At 34.1% G+C, this 11884-nt stretch overlaps 1 protein-coding gene across 1 annotated transcript; it reads right to left on the reverse strand.

Moving 5' to 3' along the window:
- Positions 1 to 8649: 8649 nt before the first annotated feature.
- Positions 8650 to 9591, reverse strand: LOC101976985 (olfactory receptor 6C2). The gene has a single exon (XM_005342233.2). The coding sequence runs from the start codon at positions 9589 to 9591 to the stop codon at positions 8650 to 8652; it is 942 nt and encodes a 313-aa protein (XP_005342290.2).
- Between the last annotated feature and the right edge of the window lie 2293 nt (positions 9592 to 11884).

Raw genomic sequence — 11884 nt, forward strand, 5'->3', positions numbered from 1 at the left:
AATAATCAAAGACTTTGAATAGCCAAATAAGTCCTGAAAAGGAATAGAGCTGGAGCCATAACACTTGCTGATTTCTAAATATATTACAAAGCTACAATATTAAGAAGAGTATGTCATTTGTAAAAAAGATAGGCATGTAAACTAATTGAACAGAATAGAGAGCTCAATAATACTCTCATGCAGGTACAGAAAATTGATCTTTTACAAGTGCTAAAAATTCACAGTAGGAATGCCAATTTATACAATAAATAGAATTGGGGAAATGACATATTCACATGCAAAATACTGAAACTGGAGCCTTAGCTTCCATTATACACAAACTGAAAAGTACTAAAGACTAAACATAATATCTGAGACAATGGATGTACACACATGTGCGTGTGCATGCACACACACACACACACACACACACACACACACACAGCTGAGACAGTAAAACTCCTAGGAAGAAATACAAGCCAAAAGATTCATGGCCGTGGTCTTGACAATGACATCAAAATCTCAGGTGATAAAAAACAGACATAGACAAGTGGGAACACATCAAATTGAGAATCTTCTGCACAGCAAAGAAGACAGCAGAATTAAAAGGCATCCCATGGAAAGAAAAAAAAAATTTATATATCATAAACATATTATAGGTTTAATATCCAAAATATAAGAAATTGTAGACTTGACAGAAAATTAACTTATGTATTTGAAAAAAATGAGAAAAGGACCTGAATATTCATTTTTCAAAAGAGAATATACAAATGTACAAAGTTTTAAACAACACTAATTATCAGAGGAGTGCAAATTAAAACCACAGTGAGGCATCACACCTGTTATGATGGCTAGTATATAAACAAAAGCAAACCCTCAAATTAAAAGTAGCAAGTTTTGGCCAGAGGAGGAGATGCAAAGAAAAGACCACTGACTCCAATTTTAAATCAAATAAAAGCAAGCTTGTAATTCTGACCAGCCAAGACTGTCTCTTCCAAAATATTTGGGTTAGAGAATCATCCCACAGCTCTCTAGCAGCATGGTTTTATAGCACAAAAAGTTGCAAAAGGGAGGTGTCTTAAGAACTTACAGATAACAGGATTTTGATAAGCATAATAGAAAAGCAGATAGTAGGTTAATGATCTAAATGGTTTAACATTTCAAGTTAGGGAGTAAATTTAGATCTCAACACCAGAATTTATGAGGCACCACTAAGGTTTTAAAGAGGGTTGTTATCTGGTCAGAGAAAACCACAATTTATGAGACTCCAACAAGATTTTAGAGAGGGTTGTTATCTGGTCATGGAAAGCCAGGCATGGGTGAGTTCAAGTCATGGGCAGGAACTCCAAGCAAGTTTAGAAATTGCAGTAATTTATAGTAAAACAGAAATTAACTTTTCATGATTGTGTGATGAGATGGCTCCCAATCTTAAAATAGAATTAGGCTGGGTTCATCAGGATGATGGTCCTCAGGAGATTTAGTCATGGGCCTTAGACATGTGGTTCAAAGTCTTAGACCCAGTAAACAAGCCTGCCCAGCTTCTAGGACTTCTCTGTCTGCAGTAAACTTAAACCATGAAAGACAAAGAGAAGATTCAAGTTGGGGAAATAGAGCTTGCCTCATCTGTATGTAGCTCTTGAAAATCAGAAAGGCAATCTAAGAACACAAGCAGACAGGATCTGTTGTTTGTAGTTCTTGATAAGCAGGGCAACAGCCCAGATTACATTTCATTAGACAGAGAAAACAAGAAAATGGGGGTGGGGAGGTGGGTTTGCTCTGCAGTATTCTCAGTCTAAGGAAGAGGTTGACTTGGCAGCATCCTCCATAATTTACATTTGAATGATCCTGCTCCAGCAATAAGATCTGTCCCTCAGGAAAGACTAAGACTCAGACTCCCAAATATGACCACCACAAAATTCTCCACTCCAGTGGGGTCTCAGAGACATCCGAGTGATGGGAATATACTAGAATTTAAAACATTTCCAACTTTTGAGCAGTTAGACCAACAAAACCGAAATGTTATATTTCATGCAGCTATTTCTTTTAAAATATTTAAAAAATTAAGATTTATTTGCTTCATGTATGGCCCAAACTTTCCTTTTGTGCAAAGTTTGATAAAACTGGTGCATAATGAGGCCCTGCAGCTTAATGATTGGATTAGCTCTGCTAAGGCTTGGCTTTCAAAACCTGAATATTTGTTGTAGAAATCAAGTTGCATGGATTTTTGCTCTAAACAGGCAGAAAATAACAGAAGGCATGGAGTTTAAATTACTTTACAAATGTTGATTGGGACATGAGAATTTACTGATTTGGAGCAACAGTTAGATTATGACTTACAAACTTATACTCAAATTAGTTTTTGTGTGAGAATAACATGGAGATAATTACATACTGAGGGAGAGAAAAACTAGATTTCATTCAAACCTGCTAGGGGCCTAGGAAATATTTCTCAGATTTTGTAGCATATTTCTATCAAGCTGTGAACTATATGATCAGAGATTTGAAGGCCTCTGAGATGTTAGTTAAACAGCTAGCTTTTGAAAATGCTAATAAAGTTTGGGAAGAGATCATTTGGCCCCAACTCAAAAAGGGAATGATATCAGATTACATACATCTTTTTTCAGAATTGAGACCAGCCTACTTCCAGGGTGTATCCATGGTGACTGCTTTAAAACAAATTTTACAACCTCCATTAAAGGAGATTAATTCTAAGAGGCAATGCTTAGACAAGACAGGGCAAGACAGGGCACATGGCAACAAATTGCAAACCTTCACAAGTACAAAGGAGTGTAACAGGTCTTTGTCTGCAATGACAGAAAGGTAACCCCTGGGTACAGACATGCCATGCCCAGAAGGTTGTAAAGGGAACACCTCTGCTTACACATCATGGAAATTGGAGGTAGGGCCAGCCCCAGCTCAGCCAAATAATGAGGGTATCACAATTTGCTCTAGAGCAGCTATTGGCTGTGGGTCAACCGTCACTCACTCTCCTTATGTACAGGACCAGTCTCACATCCAAGATAATTTCCACTCAGGAATAGGGAGCTGAGAGCTTTGTTCCACCTCAAAAAACATACTAACCCCAGAGATGAGTTCAAACATGATTTTGAAAGGCATTTACGGAACTCTACCATGAGATACCATAGGTTTAATATTGGATAAAAACAATTTAACTCAAAAAAGAATTCAGGTACTACCAGGTGTTCTTGATGTAAATTTTAATGGGGAAATTAAAGCTGCTATTCAAACAAATTCCATTATTCATCTTTCTCAAAAGTACACCATAGTGCAAATTATTTTCTTGCCTTGTAATTCCACAGGGAAAGAGTTATCAGATGGACCCCATGAAATCCAGATTTCTGGGTCCCCATACACAACATCCATGGCTCAATTCCTTAAGAAATAGAGCCCTCTATTGGATCTTAAAATTAATTACAAAATTTTCAAGGGCATTAAATATACTGGTGCAGATGTCTCTATAACCTCCAGTAAATTCTGGACCTGAGATTGGGCATTGCACACAGCACTTGCTCACCGAGAAGGCATTGGATCTCTTAGCCTGCTCAAAGTGCTCAATTCCTTCAATGGGAAAATAAAGATAGCAATTCAGGACTCTTTATAACTTATGCCTTCAATACTTTGTCAGTACATTTATGGGAGAGAGATATTTTGAGCAGCCTAGGAGTTTTGTTAAAAATCTAATTCCATGGTGACATCTCAGATGTTTAATCAAGGATCTATTTCCACTAAAGTATTAAAAGGAAATTAACAGGAAATATATTTACCTATTCCTCAGTCTTCTCAACAAAGACAATTTAAATTATTGAATTCATCTAATCAAAAATCTTAACAGAGGCATTGATCTGTGTACCATCCCAGGAAACAGCATAAAAAAATTACTTGTCTGATGATCATTGGTGAACCAATGGCCCCTTACATGGGAAAAACTCCAAGTAGCCCATAAATTTGTTCAAAAACAGATTCAAGCTGGTCATATTGAGGGTACTCTAAGCCCTTGGAATACTCCAGATTTTATGATAAAGAAAAAAATCTGGCAAATGGAGATAGTAACAAGATCTCAGAGCTATTAATTGAACTATGGAACCAATAGGAGCTTTATATTCTGGACTCTTCTACAGATTACCTTCTTATCAATTAATAGTAATAGATTTAAAAGATTGTTTTTTCATTATACCATTACATCTAGATGACTGTAAAGAGATTTGTTTTTAGCATCCCAGCAATAACTTTCAGAGAACCAGTTAAGAGGTTTTGATGGAAGGTGTTGCTTCAAGGTATGAACAATAGCTCCACAATATGCCCGAATTTTGTAGAACAGGCTGTGGATCCAGTATGAGAACAATTCCCTGATGCATATATAATCCATTATATGGATGATATTCTTTTTGGTCACACTAGTTCAGATGTGCTTTTAAATTTTTTGCTCAATTAGAAACTTCACTTACTGCAATGGGTTTATGCATAGCACCTGGAAAAGGTGCAAAAGGCTTCTCCTTTTCAATATTTAGGCAACTTAATCAAAGGAAGAACAATCTGTTCACAAAATCTACAAATCAGAATTGATAGTTCATGAACTCTTAATGACTTTCAGAAATTACTGGGTGATATTAACTGACTGCAGCCAAGTTTAAAATAAACCACTGTAGATTTCTGTCTTTTGTTTCAGATTTTACAGAGAGATCCTTCTTCAGATTCTCACCAACTTATGGCAGAGCAAAGACAGCCTTGACAAAAATTGAAATGTCTATTAGACTGCCCAGCTTACTAGAATTAATCCAGAAGAGTCTATATATTTATTAACATTTCCCACTATTCATACCCCTACAGGGGCAATATGGCAGTCATTGGGAGTTATTGAATGTTTTTACCTAACGCACTCTCCCCAAACTGTTGAGTCCTTACAATTGGTTAGATCAGAGTCTTCTATTTTTTTATTTAATTGATTTTATTTTTTAATACATGACAGTGGAATGCATTATGATTCTTATTATACATTTAGAGTACAATTTTTCATATCTTTGTATATAAAGTATGTTCACACCAACTTATGTCTTTATACATGTACTTTGCCATTTTTTTACATTTCAATTCTTACTACAAATATATACCACAAATTTTCATATCTCTGTATATAAAGTATGTTGGAACCCAGTTTGTGTCTTCATATATGTACTTTGGATAATGAAGTCCATCACATTCCACCATTCTTGCTAATCCCCTGACCCCTCCCTTTCCCTACCACCTCTCTCTCCTATCTAGAATTCATCTATTCCTCCCATGCTTCCCCTCCCTAGTCCACTATGAGTCAGCCTCCTTATATCAGAGAAAACATTCAGCATTTGTTTTTTGGATATTGGCTGACTTCACTTAGCATTAACTTCTCCAACTCCTTTCACTTACCCGCAAATGCCATGATTTTATTCTCTTTTAATGCTGGGTAAAAATCCATTATGTATATATGTTACATTTCTTTTATCCACTCATCCACTAAAGGGCATCTAGTTTGGCTCCATGGTTTAGCTATTGTGAATTGTACTGCTATAAACATTGATGTGGCTGTGTCCCTGCAGTATGCTCTTTTTAAGTCCTTTGGGTATTATCTGAGGAAAGGGATAACTGGGTCAAATGGTGGTTTCATTTTCAGATTTCCAAGGAATATCCATACTGTTTTCCATATTGGCTGCACCAATTTGCAGTTCCATCAGCAATGTATGAGTGTAGTTTTTCCCCACATCCTCACCAACACTTACTGTTGTTTGTATGCATAATAGCTGCCATTCTGACTGGAGTGAGATGATATATTTTAGAGTAGTTTTGATTAGCATTTATTTGATTGCTAGAGATGATGAGAATTTTTTTATATACTTGTTGATTGATTGTATATCCTCTTCTGAGAAGTGTCTGTTCAGGTCCTTGACCCACTTGTTGATTGGGTTATTTGTTTTTTATCAGTGCTTAGCTTTTTGAGTTCTTTATATACCATAGAGATTAGTAGATCCTTCTATTATTGTAACCCCTTTATCTACTCAAAACCATAGTTGGTTCTGGCAATCTTCCAATATGTGGCCTATAGATTTTGCTAACTTTTCTGGTCAAGTAGAAAGTCACCATCCTTAGGATAAGGTTATTCAATTTGCTCTTGTAACTTCATTTATTTTTCCCAAAATTGTATGTGCTCAACTAATAGAGCAATAACAGCTTTTACTGATGGCTCAATTCTGGAAAAGCAGGCTTCTAGAGCCAAGCTCATACTGAGATAAAACAGACATCATATATTTCTGTATAATGAGCAAAATTTCATGCTCTCCTTTGCATTTTATTTCCCATTACTAATGAACCAATTAATGTCTATTAATGTTATTATTGTTCATAATAATTGGATATTATTACTAATGAGATAATTAATGTATGTAGTGACAGTGCATATATGGTTGGAGTTGGAAAACATATTGAAACAGTTACTACTGGAAATACACCATCAAAGGAGTTGTTCCATTTGTGCCACACTTTACATAAGGCAATTCAAATTTATCAATATCCTGTTTCATTCATCATACCAGAGCACATTCTAATCTTTCAGGTTCTTTAGTATCAGGTACTGATAAGATTGATACTTCTTGTTGTCTGTCAACAAATTTTTTTTATATGATTGCACATAAACCTCACATTAGTTACCTCATTAGAATGTTTCTAGTTTACATAAAACATTTCATACTACCAGGGAGAAAGCTCATCAAATTGTTCACCTATGTCCACAATGTGTTATACATTTTCCATCTTCACCAACTGGGGTTAGTCCCCATGGTTTATCATCAAATCAGTTATAGCAAATGGATGTAACTCACGTCCCTCAGATAGGCAAAAATTGTTATGTTCATGTTTCTATTGATACTTATTCTCAATTTATCTTTGCCATTGCCCTTGTAAAAGAAAATACTCAATATGTCATTTCTCATTGCCCACCTGCTTGTACAATATTAGGCTGTCCTTTACAGACTTAAAACTGATAATACCCCAGCTTATACTAGTTCTTCTTTTCAACAATGTTGCCACAAATTTTGTATTGATCTAAAAAAAAGTATTCCCTATAACATCAAGGTCATGCCATAGTAGAATGAACTCATTTTTCTATTAAGCAACAATTACTTAAACAAAAAAGAGGAAGTAAGACCAATAAAATAACATTAATCATGTTTGTTTTTCTAAATTTTTTAAAAACTGTGATTCTTTAGGTCACACTGTTGTGGAGAGACACACATCTTCCACAGCAACAGATCCATTTGGCCTAGTTTTATGGAAACATTTAAAACAGGACAGTGGAGTGAACCAGATACAGTGATAATGTGGGGTAGACAAAATGCTTGTGTTTTCCCTCTGGAGGGAAAAGTTTCATTCACCCTTATGCTATGTATGCAACAGAAAATAATCAAAAACATGAAGAGAGAGCATACAGAATGAGAGAAAATGTTTATTGTATTCACCCCAGTTAGAGAATTAATTTACAGGTTATATAAGGAACACAAAAATTTAACACCAAAAAAAACAAAAAAATTACCCAATCAATAAATGGACTAATGAAATCAACAAGTACATTTTTAAGAGCTTCAACTCTAAGCTCTTTAATTTTTGAGTATTTTCTATATTATTCCCTTGATCTTAATTTCAATTTATATTAGTATATGTATTTCATTATTTTTTTCCTTGTATTATCATCCCATATTCTTAATATCTTTTAAAAATCTTTTATATTTGTTTTTTTCTTCTAATTTCCTAATTCTTTTTGTTATTAGTTACACATGACAGTACAATGATCTTGACATATCATACATTTGAATCAAATGGGGTATAATTTCTCATTTTTCTGAGTGTTCATATTTGTTTGTGTTGATTTAACTAGATTTCCTATTTGTGGGAATGTAGAATTTAGTGTTCCAATTCACTTTCATGCATCTATTTCAAATTAGAAACCCATAATAGGTAATTTTATGTTTATATTGTTTTAGATTATATATATATTTGTAATTGATGTTGTTCTTGTACATAAGGAGATAGTAAATAAGTCTTATCAGTGATGTTGAAGATTTCTCCATTTCTTCAATTTTGAATAATCATTAACTCCTGCTGATATCTCCTTTTCCAAATATTTTAATGGGCCTGAATGCAATATTTGGTAATATATTTTAGCATGTCTTTGGTGTTTTTGTTTTTTAATTTTTTAATTTTGATTTTTCATTTGTTATATTAATTTTGTACCTTGTATTACAGGAAAAATGTAACTACCACTATTGCCATATACTTTACCCATAGATAATTTATACATTTTAAAATATTATTTTATTTCCTAGAGCAATATTCCCTAGAGCAATATTATTTTTACCATATCTCTAGCTCAGAAGTAGAGAAAAATGTAATTGCTTAGAAATTAAATATTTTAGTTTCACAATGAAGGCAACACAAAGAATGAATTTGATTTGAAGTAATAGAGAGTTTAATAAAGATTTTGTCTGATTAGCTTAAATGTCATTGAGAAATACTAAATGTAATTGAGAAAGCTAATCAGACAAAATGTAGAAAGGAAACAATGAAGTAATTTAGAAGCAGCAATAAAACAGTTGCCGAATTTTTTATTTTACTTATTCATCAAAATTTCTACTTCTTTGAGAGAAACACAATCTTCTTTATGGAGTCATTGAAAGCATGTTTTACTTGCTTATTCCTCAAGGTGTAAATGAAAGGGTTCAGCAAGGGTGCTACAGAAGTGGTGAGAACTGAAACTCCTTTATTTATGGCCACCTCTTCCTTTGCTGAAGGCTTGATGTAGATGAAGATGCAGCTGCCATAGGTGATGGAAACCACAATCATGTGGGAGGAGCAGGTGGAAAAGGCCTTTTTCCTTTGCTGAACAGAGGGGAATCTCAGAATGGTCCTGATGATGTATGTGTAGGACAGAACCACACAGACTAGGGTAATAATGAGGGCAAATACAGCCACAATGATAACCATCTGTTCTAGTATCCATGTGTCTGAGCAGGAGATCTTTAGGAGGGGACTTGCATCACAGCTGAAATGATCAATGGCATTAGAATCACAGAATTCAAGCTGGAGGCCTAAGCAAAGGGGTGGGACAATAATCATCAAGCCAGCTACCCAGCAGGAGAGGACTAATATGGTGCACACTCTGTTGTTCATGATGGTCATATAATGAAGGGGTTTGCAGATGGCCACATAGCGATCATAGGACATGGCTGCCAGGAGAAAAAATTCTGTTGTTCCAAAGAGAAAACCAAAAAATATTTGAGTTGCACAAGCATTGTAGGTAACGGCATTGTCTCCAGTTGATAAACTGTACAGGAATCGAGGGATACAGACAGTAGTAAATGTAACTTCTAGGAAGGAAAAGTTTCTGAGGAAGAAGTACATAGGTGTCTTCAGATGGGGATCCACCAATGTGAGGGTGATAATAGTCAAGTTCCCTGTTACACTCAACATGTAGGTGAGCAACAGAAAGATAAAAAGCAGAACTTGCAGTTTTGGGTCATCTGTCAGTCCCAGCAGGATAAAAGTGGTTATTGTTGTGTGGTTCCTCTTCATTGAATCTTGATATTTACCTAATCCTTGTGTAAAAATCAAGATTTTATGAAGAGATAGATATTCAAATTCTATAGAATAAGACTATGCACTTAGAATTCAAACAAATCAGCGTATGTTTATTTTCTCTTTTTATATCATAATCAATATTTTTACTATTACAATAGCCTTCTTGTATTTTATGTGTATGAGCAGTGGAGATTTGTTATTGTCAAACATCCACTTTTTCTTTAATCATTTGTTCCCCTCAGAATTTAAAAATGTAGTTGATTTGTCACATACAAATCTTTAGGTGAACTCGATTTCCATATTGCTTACAGAAAGATGTCATTTTTTGGGTGCCTAATCATTCTTTGTCCAAGCAAACCCTTTGTATACAATACATATCCAGGTAACTAGGAACATGGATTCTCTTTACTGTTATTACTTGGGGATTATTTTAAGGGTAAGATATATTTCTCCTAGAAAACAAATAAAGAATAATGACCACAACAGGATTTCTTATAGTGGAGTCTAATACTTATTAAAGATGTTTGAGTGTATAACTGCTTTATGCAAAGTGTGAATAAATGTTATGTCCAAGATATTTACAATTATAAAGTATTTCATTATGCATTGACTTTTGACCGATTATTTGATTGTTCTCCCTTTTCTCTCAAAGCCCAGAAGATAATTTTTATTTAACATCAATAAATATAGCCTTCTAGGATGTGTCTTTTTTTCATGATACTTTAAATTCATTTAAAAGACATTAATTTCTCCTCAGTTCATCTTCATTCCATTGAGGTTTTAAATAGTTATATTGGGACTTTCACTGGCAACTCCCTATAGTTTTCCTAACACCCCAATGAGTTCATTTTTGTTAAAGCCAATGACACATTTTAGTTCTTAAGTTTCCTGAAACTGCCACAGCATTAAAAAGCAAAATTTGGTCATTCTTGAAATGAGTTCCACGCCACCTTTTTCATTTTCCTCCTAGCTTTAGATTGTTATTTTTAGTATCTCTCTTTTGAGTCTTCTTTTCTCACTTCAACACTTCTCATTTTCTTACCTGTCTTAGGGCTTGAGTTCCACTAACACTGACTACTTGAAATTCTTCATATTTTCCACATGCTTTCTCCTCTGCACAGGCTAATCTTTTGAATAATACCTATTAGTCCTTCAGGGATCCCCTTAGGTATCAGTTCTTTCAGGAAATCTTTACTCATGAACCTAAAGCAGATGAAATTGTGCTCCTGTGGTATTTCCAAGTACTTGTTGTTTATTCAGTCATGGAATATATCACATTGTATTATGCTGTGCACTGTAATTACATTTCTCCTTTTCTTTTCTATAAATTTATGTAAAGTAAAAATAATATTTTATATGCTCTTAAATATCTTTATATTTGGCATTATATAGTAAAATTTAGGTACAAAACAAAACACTGTTCTCTGTATACTGGGGAAATTTATATTTCTTAATGCCTATTCTCATCAGTTGCTTTTAAGTTCTTATTTTCATATGTGCTTCAATTACTCTTTTATTTCGAATACTTTTTAAAACAATAGGCCTGAATATGCCCAGTTCTAAACTGTAAAGCTTCTCCTTTTCCAGGATTTTTCACTGCCTGTGAACTACTCCTTCCTTTACCCTTATTAATTATTTCACTGTCCTCAGTTGCTATTTGCTTTCCTCTTTTTGATAATCTTTTTCCTGATCTCTTCCTTTTTAGGTACTTAGTTAGGATTTGCCTCCATTTTACAGAATTGCTTCCCATTTATCATTTTTTGGGACTGTAATAGTTTCACATTCGGTTTTTATTTTTTATTGATTATAAAACTGCCTACTATATGTATAAAAATTTAATCTGCTAAGAGAGACTTTGTATTTTCTTTAATTAAATATATTTTATTTTTTAGTTGTAGTTGGACACAATACCTTTATTTTATTTATTTATTTTTTATGTGGTGCTGAGGATCAAACTCAGAGCCTGGCATGTGCTAGGTGAACACTCTACCGCTGAACCACCACCGCAGCCAAAGAGACTTTGTATTTTCTTAAAAAAAAAATCAATAATGATCCACATAGATATTATGAACAAATACATTGAAGAAGCCCAAGAGTACCTGAATAGTCTCAAGATTATTATATTTCCAGGGGCAATACAAAATGTACTCTAAAAATCAAGAATTTGTTCTTTTTCTGTTATATTCTTTGTGGCTACAAAAATAGAGTCTAGTGCATAACCCATGTTCAATAATTTTTGTTGAAATAATTTAATGTACATTTAGGTGATTATAACATGTATATTAGA

Source organism: Ictidomys tridecemlineatus, chromosome 6 (assembly GCF_052094955.1).
Source record: "Ictidomys tridecemlineatus isolate mIctTri1 chromosome 6, mIctTri1.hap1, whole genome shotgun sequence".
Taxonomy (NCBI): Eukaryota; Metazoa; Chordata; class Mammalia; order Rodentia; family Sciuridae; genus Ictidomys; species Ictidomys tridecemlineatus.

Coding starts and splice junctions, on each gene's coding strand:
- LOC101976985 (XM_005342233.2), bottom strand. CDS start 9,591: ATGAAGAGGAACCACACAACAATAACCACTTTTATCCTGCTGGGACTG.